Here is a 16,807-nt window from a genome sequence, read left to right on the forward strand (position 1 = left end):
CTCAAATCCAGCAGGGTGGGAAAGACATTACAATCCCATGTGGCAACTGATCTCCAAACTCTAATAGTCCATAAATGGGCACCAGGACGTGGCCTCAGCAACAGATACTGGCCCCTCACAAGACACTGCACCAACTACCAAACCAAATATGTGGCTTATTGTTCTACCTCTATTGGCTGAGCAGAGATACTCACACCCTCCACCTAAAATAATAATAATAATAATAATCTTTATTTATATAGCGCCAACATATTCCGCAGCGCTTTACAGTTTAACAGTTTCAAACACAAAAGTCATAAGTAACAACGTTAACAATACAATAATTAAAGCAAAATAAGACAAAATAAAACATTTGCTACAGGTAGCTCAAAGGATAAAGAAGGCTCCAGAAGCCCAGGCTCCAGTTTGTCTGCAGGGTTGTGTAATAGGAAAGCCCCCCTGCAGAAAGGAACAAAGACACACGTGCCCCCACCAGATGCAGGACAGGAAATGCTAATGTAAGCCAGACAACAGTATGGTCCAAGAAAACAGGCTGGGGGTGACACTCTGTTACAGCTATGGACAGATGGGGCGCTGTTAACATAGGTAATCTTCAGAAATCATCACTATCTGGTTAATGGATGGACATGACAGAAGTGTCCCAGGTCAGGGGCTGTCTGGCCAGAAGGTCTCCTGACCCAGTAGGTAAACATGATCCGAGAGAGGAGACAGCACCCTCATTCATGGTTCTGCTCAATGAAGATCATATGTGTGTGCCAACACTCTATGATGTAAATGAATGCTCAGGATTAACAGCACCAATTAGACTGTTGTCTCAGGGGGACGCCCCAAACCACCATAAGACATGTTCTCAACCACCGAGAACACATTGGCCAGCACTTTATATCTCCGCTTCCGGCTCCAAGGATATGAATGTAGAGGGTTCAGCTGACTCCACAGGATGCTTACAACCCATCACTTCTCTGAAAATCTTCTGCCCACAAGGACGTAATCTAGAGGCTCCACAGCTAGGTGACCAGGGCTAGAAGACCCTGCCAGGCACCAGCTTTGGTTTGGTTTGGCTAAATAGTGCTCCTCCTGACACCCCTCTACAGCTTGTCCGCCAACCATATACCTCTGGACACCTTACATCTTCCAATACGTTTCACAGTTGTGTCCTCAGGTTCAGCCCATCACCTGGAGCACAGTAGCCATTCCATTATGTCTGGTAGCAATCGTCAGCTTCATTTCTATCAGGATGAGCCTGTTTTATTATTAACTGTATTGTAATTCTACATTAATAAAGTGTATGTAGGAGTGTGCTCATTGTACGGGAACTGCCAAGATTGCCATTGAGTCTCACCCAATGGTGGGTAACTAGGTCATAATGAAGGTCTGCATGCAGCAGGACCTGGCAACTCACCCGTGTGTCCCACAAACACGGCCACGAGCTGCTCCGCGCTGTCCCAAACTTTAATACTTCCATCTCTGGATCCTGATATTAGAAAGTGAAGTGGCGCCGAGTACAAGAGGCTGCTGATCGCCCTGCGGATACACAATGCAACAAGTAGCATACTATCATATACCCACAGCGTGGTATCGGGAGAGGAGTGTGATAGTCAGTGTCCTTCCCCCCCCCCCCCCCTCCGAAGATCTCCCCCTATCCCTGCCTGGCATCTGATCCCCCGACCCCACCTGATCAGCATGTATGTAGTGTCTCCACAATGTGGCCTGATGTCCGGACACATATGTCCCTGCACTAGACTCTTGTTGGCAGGTTAGGGGGTGTAGAGGATGGGATCTTCCAATTACCTGGCATGGAGATGTCGCCTCACACTCAGCAGGGTCCCATCCACCAGGTCATACTCCCATACACTGGTCCCACAGGCGGCATAACATGTGTGCACATGTGGAGACTCTGTGTCTGTGGCGAGGGCAGCCACCGTGTCCTCCTCAGTCATCCCCAGGCGTAGATATTGGTGCTGTACTAGAATCCGTCTGCTGTGGCTAAAACTCCACACTTTGACTCCACCAGCTCCAGCGGTCAGGACCAGGTTCATGATGGGGTGGTAGATACATGAGGACACCCCCTGCTGCACCGGCTGTCGGGACAAGAGGAGAAAGGACTCGTCCAACAGCAGCAGTTCCTGCTGGTTCCAGGCCACGTACTGCTGGATCTGACCCACATAAAACAGTCCGGACACCGGCCACTGAAGCTGTCTGCTGCCACGAAGTCGCCCGTCCTCATGATGCAGACGCACCGTCCCAGCGCAGTCCAGCGATACCAGGCTCCTCTGTTCACAGGCGTGAGCGACACAAATCAGCGGCACTGGGACAGCAACCTGGCAGAGCAACTTCACCCCATGTACCAGGACGGAGGGCTGCAACTCTGCTCGCCTCATCTGTAGAGAGGAGGACAACAACTCTCATCATCAGCCCACATCTACAGTATGTGAGGAGGACGTCAATCCTCATGATCAACCCACATCTATGTGAAGAGGACAACTAACCTCATCATCAACCCACATCTATGTGAGGAGGACGTCAACCCTAATCATCAACCCACATCTATGTGAAGAGGACGTCAACCCTCATCATCAACCCACATCAATGTGAAGAGGACGTCAACCCTCATCATCAACCCACATCTATGTGAAGAGGACGTCAACCCTCATCATCAACCCACATCTATGTGAAGAGGACGTCAACCCTTATCATCAACCCACATCTATGTGAAGAGGACAACTAACCTCATCATCAACCCACATCTATGTGAGGAGGACGTCAACCCTCATCATCAACCCACATCTATGTGAAGAGGACAACAAACCTCATCATCAATCCACATCTACAGTCATGGCCAAAAGTATTGACACCCCTGCAATTCTGTCAGATAATACTCAGTTTCTTCCTGAAAATGATTGCAAACACAAATTATTTGGTATTATTATCTTCATTTAATTTGTCATAAATGAAAAAAACACAAAAGAGAATGAAGCAAAAAGCAAAACATTGATCATTTCACACAAAACTCCAAAAATGGGCCAGACAAAAGTACTGGCACCCTCAGCCTAATACTTGGTTGCACAACCTTTAGCTAAAATAACTGCGACCAACCGCTTCCGGTAACCATCAATGAGTTTCTTACAATGCTCTGCTGGAATTTTAGACCATTCTTCTTTGGCAAACTGCTCAAGGTCCCTGATATGTGAAGGCTGCCTTCTCCAAACTGCCATTTTTAGATCTCTCCACAGGTGATCTATGGGATTCAGGTCTGGACTCATTGCTGGCCACCTCAGAAGTCTCCAGTGCTTTCTCTCAAACCATTTTCTAGTGCTTTTTGAAGTGTGTTTTGGGTCATTGTCCTGCTGGAAGACCCATGACCTCTGAGGGAGACCCAGCTTTCACACACTGGGCCCTACATTATGCTGCGATATTTGTTGGAAGTCTTCAGACTCCATAATGCCATGCACACGGTCAAGCAGTCCAGTGCCAGAGGCAGCAAAGCAACCCCAAAACATCAGGGAACCTCCACCATGTTTGACTGTAGGGACCGTGTTCTTTTCTTTGAATGCCTCTTTTTTCTCCTGTAAACTCTATGTTGATGCCTTTGCCCAAAAAGCTCTACTTTTGTCTCATCTGACCAGAGAACATTCTTCCAAAACATTTTAGGCTTTTTCAGGTAAGTTTTTGTAAACTCCAGCCTGGCTTTTTTATGTCTCGGGGTAAGAAGTAGGGTCTTCCTGGGTCTCCTACCATACAGCCCCTTTTCATTCAGATGCCGACGGATAGTACGGGGTGACACTGTTGTACCCTCGGACTGCAGGGCAGCTTGAACTTGTTTGGATGTTAGTCGAGGTTCTGTATCCAACATCCGCACAATCTTGCGTTGAAATCTCTTGTCAATTTTTCTTTTCCGTCCACATCTAGGGAGGTTAGCCACAGTGCCATGGGCTTTACACTTCTTGATGACACTGCGCACGGTAGACACAGGAACATTCAGATCTTTGGAGATGGACTTGTAGCCTTGAGATTGCTCATGCTTCCTCACAATTTGGTTTCTCAAGTCCTCAGACAGTTCTTTGGTCTTCTTTCTTATCTCCATGCTCAATGTGGTACACACAAGGACACAGGACAGAGGTTGAGTCAACTTTAATCCATGTCAACTGGCTGCAAGTGTGATTTAGTTATTGCCAACACCTGTTAGGTGCCACAGGTAAGTTACAGGTGCTGTTAATTACACTAATTACAGAAGCATCACAGGATTTTTCCAACAGTGCCAATACTTTTGTCCACCCCCTTTTTTATGTTTGGTGTGGAATTAAATCCAATTTGGCTTTAGGACAATTCTTTTTGTGTTTTTTCATTTAAGACAAATTAAATGAAGATAATAATACCAAATAATTTGTGTTTGCAATCATTTTCTGGAAGAAACTGAGTATTATCTGACAGAATTGCAGGGGTGTCAATACTTTTGGCCATGACTGTATGTAAGGACGACGTCAACCCTTATCATCAACCCACACCTATGTGAGGAGGACAACAACATGTAGTTCCCTTAAATTGGGAATAGATTCTTAGGAGGACATCCTCCACGTCTCTTCAGACACCACCACTAGAACACGAGGGTGTACATATTCCGTGATGCAACAGTCACTCAACTTTTTGACAAGGGTGTTTATAATGCCCGAAAAAAAGGTGTACCCCCCAGGGGGAAATGTTTGTCAGCCCTTACACTTAGCGTATGGGTATTACAAGTAAGGGAGACATAGGAACATTTTTTTATTAGACCCTCCTCCACATCTCTGTCACGGGGCATTGGAGTGCCTCCTAATTTTTTGAAGGCCTTGCATTCACTGCATAGGCAAACACTATGGGAGACCCACTTCCTAATAATGGGAACATTGTTTTCAGGAGGCCAAACTCTACATCTCTTCCAAGGCTTATTGGTGTGCGTGTGTAACAACTCTGCTGGCATCACGTCATGGCCTCACACCTCTCACACAATCTTACCCACTGCTCCAGGCCATGATGTGGTTTCTGTTTCATGCCAGCTCCATGTTCTGTGTCTCTGCTCTCTGTATGCCTCATGGCTATGTGTATAGGGGGCCGGCGCCTGAACTCTCTGGTTCTTATAGGAATCAGGTGCACCTGTCCAATCAGTTCCTGACCAATTACCAAGAGGCCTCCTGTATATAGTGCAGCTCCACCCTGTGGTCTGGGCCTGTGCAATGTGTTAGCTCAGTTAGTGTTTAGCTGCTGAGTTTGCCTGGCCTTGCTCTGAGTTTCTCCCTCTGAGCTTTTCTCTGTGCTATTGCCTTGATCTTGTAGTCCGCCCTCCAGGAGGCAGAATATCCTGGTCCCTGTGTCTTTGTCCCGGTGTCTTGTTCTATTGCCTTGTCTGTACTTTGTCTTTTCTCGGTCTCCTTGTCTGTGGCTTCCTTCCCTGCTTTGTCTTTCCTTGTGTTCTCAGTCTGCTTCTGCTCCGCACTCTTGCGGCTCTGCACTCAGAACTTGCTTCGCACTCTCTGGCTTTGCTCTGTGGCTCCGCTCTTTGCGGTTCTATCTGGCTCCGCCTCCAGCATCTCCGCTCTTGGCTCTGCCTCCAGCATCTCCGCTCTTGGCTCCGCCTCCAGCGTCTCCGCTCTTGGCTCCGCCTCCAGCATCTCCGTCCTTGGCTCCGCCTCCAGCGTCTCCGTCCTTGGCTCCGCCTCCAGCGTCTCTGCTCTTGGCTCCGCCTCCAGCATCTCTGCTCTTGGCTCCGCCTCCAGCATCTCTGCTCTTGGCTCCGCCTCCAGCATCTCTGCTCTTGGCTCCGCCTCCAGCATCTCTGCTCTTGGCTCCGCCTCCAGCATCTCTGCTCTTGGCTCCGCCTCCAGCATCTCCGCTCTTGGCTCCGCCTCCAGCATCTCCGCTCTTGGCTCCGCCTCCAGCATCTCTGCCCTTGGCTCCGCCTCCAGCGTCTCCGCTCTTGGCTCTGCCTTCTCCTTCTCTTCTCTTAGTTCCACCTTCTACTCGTACTCCGCCTCCTGTGTTTCTGTTCTTGGTTCTAGCTCTTGTGCTTTCGCTCTGCATCCGCTCTTGTGGTCTTTCTCTACTTGTTACTTAGTCCTCCTGTCTGAACAGGTTCCTACCTGTTTCACATACCTGCCTGCAGACCGGTCCCTACCGGTTCTTCCTATGTTCCAGCCGTACCCGCCTGCCTACCAGAGAGCCAGCCGTGTCCGCCTGCCCGCCAGTATCTCTGTTGTACCCGTCTGCCTGCCTGTGTCCCAGCCGTGCCTGCCTGTCAGCCAGAGTGCCAGCCGTGCCCGCTCCGTTCCTTAGTGGGATCAGCAGCCACAGCCAGACATCACCCTGGAGTGGCACCTGGTAGCTTCCTATTGCACAAGTCTGACCTCACCATCAGAGGCTCCAGCGAACACCTAGGAAGCTACTTAGTTACGCCCCTTCCAGGGAAGTTTGGTCTGTGGCACAGTGGGGCCACACCCCCGTATGCCCGCGCCAACCAGTCTGGGCGTGTGCGTGACAGCGTGTTACTTTGGGGCAGGGCAGGCCTTGCTGTCAATAAGCAATAAGAGTATAGGAGACCCCCTGTATAATAATGGTCCTTTAAGAATATTAATGGCGCCTGATGCCATTATAAAAATAGGCTTTATCACTTTGAGTCCCTCCTTCATAAATGACACAGGATGTGTCTGAGGTGTCACACACCACATGGCCAGCTAGGGGTGTTACATGTTACAATGACATTTCCCAGTGAATGCCTTTGTATTGGTTGAAAGCAATGTTAAAAGTTTAAAAACGCATCAAAAACGCTGCGTGTGAACATAGCCCAAGAGGTGGAGGAACATTTTTGTTTTGGGTCAATTATTTTGCCTTATATGTAATTCATTACCCTGGAAAGGATGTTCATTAATATATTTCCCATGAAAATCCATTTTGGTTTCGTTTTTGTATGTTTTTGGGTGTGCGTGTACAAATGGCGTGAAACTCTGACAACATTGCTCAAAGCTGTGACCTGGGAGTCAGAAATGCTTCCAGGGGCGATCCCCATGATGTGCCTGTGTCATTTGAGCAGTGTTTCCATTACTGTCAAATGTTTTTAGACCTTAAAAGAACCCCAGGGAGATCGCGGTAAAAACGCTTGGGTTTCCCATAGACTTACATTGGGCACGTTGTTCTGGCCGATTACCCGAGTATTACAAATTGCTCAACCCGAGCAAGCGAGCATTTTACTGCTCGCTCATAACTAGCGGTGAAGTCATGTTCCCTCATTTCTCTGGTGGTGGGGTTATGTTCCCTCATTTCTCTGGTGGTGGGGTTATGTTCCCTCATATCTCTGGTGGTGGGGTTGTGTTCCCTCATTTCTCTGGTGGTGGGGTTGTGTTCCCTCATTTCTCTGGTGGTGGGGTTGTGTTCCCTCATTTCTCTGGTGGTGGGGTTATGTTCCCTCATTTCTCTGGTGGTGGGGTTGTGTTCCCTCATTTCTCTGGTGCTGGGGTTGTGTTCCCTCATTTCTCTGGTGGTGGGGTTGTGTTCCCTCATTTCTCTATTGATGGAGTTGTGTTCCCTCATTTCTGTGGTGGTGGGGTTGTGTTCCATCATTTCTCTGGTGGTGGGGTTGTGTTCCCTCATTTCTCTATTGATGGAGTTGTGTTCCTTCATTTCTCTGGTGCTGGGGTTGTGTTCCCTCATTTCTCTGGTGCTGGGGTTGTGTTCCCTCATTTCTCTGGTGGTGGGGTTGCGTTTCCTCATTTATCTGGTGGTGGGGTTGTGTTCCCTTATTTTTCTGGTGGTGGGGTTGTGTTCCATCATTTCTCTGGTGGTGGGGTTGTGTTCCCTCATTTCTCTATTGATGGAGTTGTGTTCCCTCATTTCTCTGGTGGTGGAGTTGTGTTCCCTCATTTCTCTGGTGGTGGGGTTGCGTTTCCTCATTTATCTGGTGGTGGGGTTGTGTTCCCTTATTTTTCTGGTGGTAGGGTTGTGTTCCCTCATTTCTCTGGTGGTGGGGTTGTGTTCCCTTATTTTTCTGGTGGTGGGGTTGTGTTCCATCATTTCTCTGGTGGTGGGGTTGTGTTCCCTCATTTCTCTATTGATGGAGTTGTGTTCCCTCATTTCTCTGGTGGTGGGGTTGTGTTCCTTCATTTCTCTGGTGGTGGAGTTGTGTTTCCTCATTTCTGTGGTGGTGGGGTTGTGTTCCCTCATTCCTCTGGAGGTGGGGTTGTGTTCCCTCATTTCTCTATTCATGGAGTTGTGTTCCTTAATTTCTCTGGTGGTGGGGTTGTGTTCCATCATTTCTCTGGTGGTGGGGTTATGTTCCCTCATATCTCTGGTGGTGGGGTTGTGTTCCCTCATTTCTCTGGTGGTGGGGTTGTGTTCCCTCATTTCTCTGGTGGTGGGGTTGTGTTCCCTCATTTCTCTGGTGGTGGGGTTGTGTTCCCTCATTTCTCTGGTGGTGGGGTTGTGTTCCCTCATTTCTCTGGTGGTGGGGTTGTGTTCCCTCATTTCTCTGGTGGTGGGGTTGTGTTCCCTCATTTCTCTGGTGGTGGGGTTGTGTTCCCTCATTTCTCTGGTGGTGGGGTTGTGTTCCCTCATTTCTCTGGTGGTGGGGTTGTGTTCCCTCATTTCTCTGGTGGTGGGGTTGTGTTCTCTCATTTCTCTGGTGGTGGGGTTGTGTTCCCTCATTTCTCTGGTGGTGGGGTTGTGTTCCCTCATTTCTCTGGTGGTGGGGTTGTGTTCCCTCATTTCTCTGGTGGTGGGGTTGTGTTCCCTCATTTCTCTGGTGGTGGGGTTGTGTTCCCTCATTTCTCTGGTGGTGGGGTTGTGTTCTCTCATTTCTCTGGTGGTGGGGTTGTGTTCCCTCATTTCTCTGGTGCTGGGGTTGTGCTCCCTCATTTCTCTGGTGGTGGGGGTTGTGTTTCCTCATTTCTCTGGTGCTGGGGTTGCGTTTCCTCATTTATCTGGTGGTGGGGTTGTGTTCCCTCATTTCTCTGGTGGTGGGGTTGTGTTCCCTTATTTCTCTGGTGGTGGGGTTGTGTTCCATCATTTCTCTGGTGGTGGGGTTGTGTTCCCTCATTTCTCTATTGATGGAGTTGTGTTCCTTCATTTCTCTGGTGGTGGAGTTGTGTTTCCTCATTTCTGTGGTGGTGGGGTTGTGTTCCCTCATTCCTCTGGAGGTGGGGTTGTGTTCCCTCATTTCTCTATTCATGGAGTTGTGTTCCTTAATTTCTCTGGTGGTGGGGTTGTGTTCCTTAATTTCTCTGGTGGTGGGGTTATGATCCCTCATTACTCTAGTGGTGGGTTTATGTTCCTTCATTTATCCAGTGGTGGTTATGTACCGACATTTTTCTTGTGGTGTGGTTGTCGGGACAAGACACGTACCTGCATGATTATGAATCGATAATCCTTCCGGAGACGTCCCCACAGCTCCTGACTCTTCCTTCTGTTGTCAGTGGTCAGGGGTCTGAACTCCTGTACACCTGTAGAAGAGACACAGTGCCATCACCCTGGACAGAAGTGTCAGCCCTGATCCTGGTCCCTGTACACCGTCTGATGCCTGGATACAGCATTGTGTGCAGCCCTGTGCAGAAGTCTCAGACCAGTGCAAAGAAAACTAACGGTTATTAGATTAACAAAAAATATTGCAGAAAAAGAAACAGCTTTACCAACAGCAGATCAGATTACTAATGCACTAGCAGGATGCAGAAGACCCCCAATGATAAAGGTGGGGGCAGCACAGGAGCAAAATACTGATAACAGCCACTCACAAAATTCCCAATTCATGGAGGGGCGGCTGTCTAGTAAAAAATGCACACAGATGAGGCTTGCCAAGGGTGCCAGTCACGCAGGTACCTGTGATGCACAGTGCCTTGCTTAGGCTACGTTCACATTAGCGTTGCGCGCCGGTGCGTCGGCGACGCAACGCGCGACGCACCAAAAACGCGCGCAAAAACGCTGCGTTTTGCGACGCGTGCGTCGTTTTATGACGAAAATCGGACGCACGAAAAATGCAACTTGTTGCATTTTCGTGCGTCCGACGCTAGCGTCGAAAACGACGCACATGTCGGAAAACGCTACTAAAAAAACGCACGCGTCCTCCATGTTAAACATAGGGGCGCGTTGCCGCTGCGTCGCCGCTGAAACAGCGACGCACATTAGCGAAACGCTAATGTGAACGTAGCCTTACAGCCTCTTGATTATGCCCATACTATTAGATCAGGCGGCTGCCAGCACTATATAAGTGCACCCCACAAAACACACACACCCCAGCTCACCCAAACAACACTAAAACGGCCTGGCTGCATCCTGCAAGAAATGTGCAAGAAAATTTTGCTAGGTGCAGCCAGGCCATTTAGTGTTGGTTTGGTGTATTGGGGTGTGTGACCAAAATTCAAAGAAAGAAGAGAAATGTAAATCCCATCAGTATCTGGTAACCATCCAGCACCTCCATCATGAGTATCTGGTGACCACCCATTGTCTCCGTCATCAGTATCTGGTGACCACCCGATGCCTCCATTATCAGTATCTGGTAACCATCCGACGCCTCCATCATCAGTATCTGCTGACCACCCATTGTCTCCATCATCAGTATCTGCTGACCACCCATTGTCTCCATCATCAGTATCTGCTGACCACCCATTGTCTCCATCATCAGTATCTGCTGACCACCCATTGTCTCCATCATCAGTATCTGGTGGCTGCCCGCTGCCTCCATCATCAGTATCTGGTAACCATCCGACGCCTCCATCATCAGTATCTGGTAACCATCCAAAGCCTCCATCATCAGTATCTGTTGACCACCTGTCGCCTCCATCAGTACCTGGTGACCAGGCGTCGCCTCCATCATTAGTATCTGCGACCACCTGTCGCCTCCATCATCAGTATCTGGTGACCACCCGATGCCTCCATCATCAGTATCTGGTGACCACCCATTGCCTCCATCATCAGTATCTGCTCACCACCCATTGTCTCCATCATCAGTATCTGCTGACCACCCGATGCCTCCATCATCAGTATCTGCTGACCACCCGATGCCTCCACCATCAGTATCTGCTGACCACCCGATGCCTCCATCATCAGTATCTGGTGACCACCCACTGCCTCCATCATCAGTATCTGCTGACCACATGTCGCCTCCATCATCAGTATCTGGTGACCACCCGTCGCCTCCATCATCAGTATCTGGGGACCACCCGTCGCCTCCATCATCAGTATCTGCTGACCACCCATTGTCTCCATCATCAGTATCTGGTGACCACATGTCGCCTCCATCATCAGTATCTGGTGACCACCCGTCGCCTCCATCATCAGTATCTGCTGACCACCCATTGTCTCCATCATCAGTATCTGGTGACCACATGTCGCCTCCATCATCAGTATCTGGTAACCATCCGACTCCTCCATCATCAGTATCTGCTGACCACCCATTGTCTCCATCATCAGTATCTGGTGACCATCCGATGCCTCCATCATCAGTATCTGCTGACCACCCATTGTCTCCATCATCAGTATCTGGTGACCGCCCGCTGCCTCCATCATCATTATCTGGTGACCACATGTTGCCTCTATCATCAGTATCTGGTGGCACCCGTCGCCTCCATCATCAGTATCTGCTGACCACCCATTGTCTCTTTCATCAGTATCTGGTAACCATCCGACGCCTCCATCATCAGTATCTGCTGACCACCCATTGTCTCCATCATCAGTATCTGGTGACCGCCCGCTGCCTCCATCATCAGTATCTGGTGACCACATGTTGCCTCTATCATCAGTATCTGGTGGCATCCGTCGCCTCCATCATCAGTATCTGGTGACCACCTGTCACCTCCATCATCAGTATCTGCTGACCACCCGATGCTTCCATCATCAGTATCTGCTGACCACCCATTGTCTCCATCATCAGTATCTGGTGACTGCCCGCTGCCTCCATCATCGGTATCTGGTGACCACATGTCGCCTCCATCATCAGTATCTGGTGACCACCTGTCGCCTCCATCATCAGTATCTGCTGACCACCTATTGTCTCCATCATCAGTATCTGGTAACTATCCGACGCCTCCATCATCAGTATCTGCTGACCACCCATTGTCTCCATCATCAGTATCTGGTGACTGCCCGCTGCCTCCATCATCAGTATCTGGTAACCATCCGACGCCTCCATCATCAGTATCTGCTGACCACCCACTGCCTCCATCATCAGTATCTGCTGACCGCCCGCTGCCTCCATCATCAGTATCTGGTGACCACCTGTCGCCTCCATCAGTACCTGGTGACCACCCGTCGCCTCCATCATTAGTATCTGTGACCACCCGTCGCCTCCATCATCAGTATCTGGTGACCAGATACAGATGATGAAGGTGATGGGTGGTCACCAGATACTGATGATGGAGACAATGGGTGGTCATCAGATACAGATGATGAAGGTGATGGGTGATGACCACCCATTGTCTCCATCATCAGTATCTGGTGACCGCCCGTCACCTCCATCATCAGTATCTAGTGATCGCCCGTCACCTCCATCATCAGTATCTGCTGACCACCCATTGTCTCCATCATCAGTATCTGGTGACCACATGTTGCCTCCACCCTCAGTATCTGGTGACCACCCGTCGCCTCCATCATCAGTATCTGGTGACCACCCGTCGCCTCCATCATCAGTATCTGGGGACCAACCATTGCCTCCATCACCAGTATCTGGTGACCACCCGTCACCTCAATCATCAGTATCTGGTGACCACATGTTGCCTCCACCCTCAGTATCTGGTGACCACCTGTCGCCTCCACCATCAGTATCTGCTCACCACCCATTGCCTCCACCATCCTATCTGCTCACCACCCATTACCTCCACCATCAGTATCTGCTCACCACCCATTGCCTCCACCATCAGTATCTGCTCACCGCCCATTGCCTCCATCATCAGTATCTGGTGACCGCCCGTTGCCTCCATCATCAGTATCTGGCGACCACCCATTGCCTCCATCATCAGTATCTGGAGACCACACTTCCCCTCTGACATAAGAAGGGTTAATGTTTTTCCTCTCTCTTCTAGATTTTGTTTTTATATTACCCATGAACCTAAACACGATACACACTTCATTTCTTGAAAAAAGTATATAATTTATTATTTATAAGATCATCACAATATTCATAGGCACAACAAGGAAAAGGCCACCAGGTCGCAAAGAAAGTGCCGGAATCAATACAGGGGTATGAATAATTAAATACACATAATCAATTACACAAAATCAATTAGTAATAATTAGCAAGTAAAATTGGAGCAGTCCCTATTAAATATTTATATAAAAGCTAAGGCGAAACGCACGTCGGGTTGTGTGGGTCCAGTACCTGGGTATGTACTCTCTTGTCAAGTGATTGTCTTATCAGCACTTTGTTGGCGCAAGGATTGTATGTAACACACTGGCACTTTTGTGATCTAATGGCTGGGCTATCCTTACATTGGCTAATGTTATAACTTATTACTATTGCTCTTGCTATCTGATCCACTGATCACTGTCATTGCTACTACTATTTATATATGTATCTCTACTTAATTTATGATAGTTTATTATCTTAATGCATTGGGATTATTTGTTTCAAAATGGAACTTTTTCTATATCTATTGTAATATTTATCTATAATTATTGTAGTGATTATATATTACAACAATCTACTTGCGCAACAAGAAATTAGCATACACAATTTCTGATTATTATTGGACAGTATGATATATAATATTGTATAATTTTAATATACTTCTTTTATATAAATATTTAATAGTGACTGCTCCAATTTTACATCCTAATTATTACTGATTGATTTTGTGCAATTGATGTGTATGTAATTATTCATACCCCTGTATTGCCTAAGAATGTTGTGATGAACATATAAATAATAAATTATATACTTTTTTCTAGAAATGAAGTGTGTATCATGTGTTAAGGTTCATAGCGACTGGCGGATACACGTCAGTTTTGATTATACTTTGTTGTATAATAATTATTTTATATTACCCAGCCTCAGTCTCATATTTAAGGATTTTATACTTCTTACCTCAAATGCAATGTTTTTAAGATTCTGCAAAAACATGTTTTGGGTACTTGGTAAACAAAGTCATCATGGTCTGGGTAACACACGGGGGGCTACATAAGCTACATTGCTGTAAATGGTATAAGAGACAGCATTCTTGTGTGAATAAACAGAAAAGTGACTTGCTTTCAACCAGTGTGCATGCTTTTCTCCGAGCGCCCAGTTTTTCAGGGCCTTGTCTCTGACTTCGGCCTCACTGGTAATCCAGCATATCTGACTTTGGTCAGGAAAAACCAGCTACAACAGTTTTGGCGCCCAAAGTGGGGCTGTGGTAACCAGCCTATTCAGAAGCCATACAGTTATATGAAAAAGTTTGGGCACCCCTATTAATCTTAAGCTTAATGTTTTCTAAAAATTGTTTTTTTTCGCAACAGCTATTTCAGTTTCACAATGATAAACCTGTTTGTGAGGTCCACCGGCCGGCAGATAGGACAAGGGCTGCATTGGCCCGTGTCCTACTATCTGCCGGCCGGTGGACCTCAGTTTGGTGGCTATCTTGCACTGGGTAACTTAACCTCAGCACTTTTCTGGGGCCTTTCTTGATATATTGTTGCATCTGCTCACCATATTTATGGTTAGTTCGGGACCATTGTGACTAGCCAGTTAGTTCGGGTGTACATATATCCCATGAGCCAAACAGGTGTTATTGTTATATTACCCTGTGCTGTACAACTGTGGTTTTCAGGGGCTTTCTTATTGCCAGCCTGATAACCTTTCTGGCTTGCTCTAAATAGGCCCAATCATTTATAGGTGCATGGGCTGGCACTCCGTTGGGTATGTCATATTGGTTTATTTGTAGTGTGTATACACATTTGTATTTATTATTGCATTACTGTGTATGGACAGTGTTATGATACGGTGGTTTAGGAGCAACATGGAACGAGCTCTGAAGGAAGTGGTAACTGTACTGACCGCAGTCCCTAAGCTCAACACAACACTAGAAGTAGCCGTGGAATGCTCCTAACTCTCCCTAGGCATCTCATCACAGCCTAAGAGCTAACTATGCCTAAACAAAGAAGCAGGAAAGCTATCCTGCCTCAGAGAAAATCCCCAAAGGATATAGATTAGCCCCCCACAAATAATGACTGTGAGTGGAGAGGAAAAAGACATACACAAAATGAAACTAGGATCAGCACAGGAGGCCAGTCTAGCTAAATAGGACAGGATGGAATACTATGCGGTCAGCATAAAACACTACAAAAATCCACGCAGAGTTTACTAAAAATCTCCACACCTGACTAAAGGTGTGGAGGGCAAATCTGCCTCCCAGAGCCTCCAGCAAGACAGAATAAATTCACACTGATAAGCTGGACAAACATAGAAAGCACAGAATGGATAAGTCCACAAACTATGGACAGAAAAGAGCAAGCAAAAAACTTAGCTTTGCTGAACTGGTCAGGATAACAGGGAACTCCAAAGAGATGTGAATCCAACCAGGAACCAATTTACAAGTGGCACTGGCTGAAGGACAGAGCCAGGCATAAGTAGCCGAACAGAAAAGACGATCAGTGGAAGCAGCTGAAGACAGCTAACTCCAAGGAGCAGCCATACCACTTGAAACCACAAGAGGGAGCCCAAGAGCAGAACTCACAAAAGTGCCACTTACAACCACCGGAGGGAGCCCAAGAGCGGAATTCACAACAGTACCCCCCCTTGAGGAGGGGTCACCGAACCCTCACCAGAGCCCCCAGGCCGATCAGGACGAGCCATGTGAAAAGCACGAACCAAATTGGTGGCATGCACATCAGAGGCAACAACCCAAGAATTATCCTCCTGGCCATAACCCTTCCACTTGACAAGATACTGAAGCCTCCGCCTCGAAAAACGAGAATCCAAAATTTTCTCAACCTCATATTCCAACTCTCCCTCAACCAACACTGGGGCAGGAGGGTCAACCGAGGGAACAACGGGCACCACATATCTTCGCAACAAAGATCTATGGAAAACATTATGAATGGCAAAAGAGGCTGGAAGAGCCAAACGAAAAGACACCTGATTAATAATTTCAGAAATTTTATAAGGACCAATAAACCGAGGCTTAAACTTAGGGGATGAAACCTTCATAGGAACATGACGAGAAGACAACCAAACCAAATCCCCCACACAAAGCCGGGGACCAACACACCGACGGCGGTTAGCAAAACGTTGAGCCCTTTCCTGAGACAACGTCAAATTGTCCACCACATGAGTCCAAATCTGCTGCAGCCTGTCCACCACAGAATCAACACCAGGACAATCAGAAGGCTCAACCTGCCCAGAAGAAAAGCGAGGATGAAAACCAAAATTACAAAAGAAAGGTGAAACCAAAGTAGCCGAACTAGCCCGATTATTAAGGGCAAACTCAGCCAACGGCAAGAAAGACACCCAATCATCCTGATCAGCAGACACAAAGCATCTCAAATAGGTCTCCAAGGTCTGATTAGTTCACTCAGTTTGGCCATTAGTCTGAGGATGAAACACAGAAGAAAAAGACAAATCAATGCCCATCCTAGCACAAAAGGCCCGCCCAAATCTAGAGACAAACTGAGAACCTCTGTCAGACACAATATTCTCCGGAATGCCATGCAAACGAACCACATGCTGAAAAAACAATGGAACCAGATCTGAGGAGGAAGGCAACTTAGGCAAAGGTACCAGATGAACCATTTTAGAGAACTGGTCACAAACAACCCAGATAACAGACATCTTCTGGGAAACAGGAAGATCCGAAATAAAATCCATGGAAATATGCGTCCAGGG

The 16,807-nt window shown here is 47.7% G+C and overlaps 2 protein-coding genes across 2 annotated transcripts in view; both read right to left on the reverse strand.

Moving 5' to 3' along the window:
* The window catches only part of WDR97 (WD repeat domain 97), a 519,753-nt gene that overhangs the window by 453,888 nt on the left and 49,058 nt on the right, over positions 1 to 16,807 (reverse strand). Inside the window, exons 3-4 of the mRNA XM_069732096.1 lie at positions 9,364 to 9,461; positions 1,403 to 1,524 (exon numbers count right to left, since the gene is read on the reverse strand). The gene's annotated coding sequence lies outside the window, so the exon portion shown is untranslated. The remainder of the gene's footprint in view (positions 1 to 1,402; positions 1,525 to 9,363; positions 9,462 to 16,807) is intronic.
* Positions 7,918 to 8,877, reverse strand: LOC138643512 (uncharacterized). The gene has a single exon (XM_069732411.1). It carries the CDS (start codon positions 8,875 to 8,877, stop codon positions 7,918 to 7,920), a length of 960 nt encoding a protein of 319 aa, XP_069588512.1.

Source organism: Ranitomeya imitator, chromosome 6 (assembly GCF_032444005.1).
Source record: "Ranitomeya imitator isolate aRanImi1 chromosome 6, aRanImi1.pri, whole genome shotgun sequence".
Classification (NCBI taxonomy): Eukaryota; Metazoa; Chordata; class Amphibia; order Anura; family Dendrobatidae; genus Ranitomeya; species Ranitomeya imitator.

Excerpts from the sequence above, each read along its gene's own strand:
- LOC138643512 (XM_069732411.1), bottom strand. The coding sequence starts at position 8,877 with ATGAGGGAGCACAACCCCAGCACCAGAGAAATGAGGGAACACAACCCC.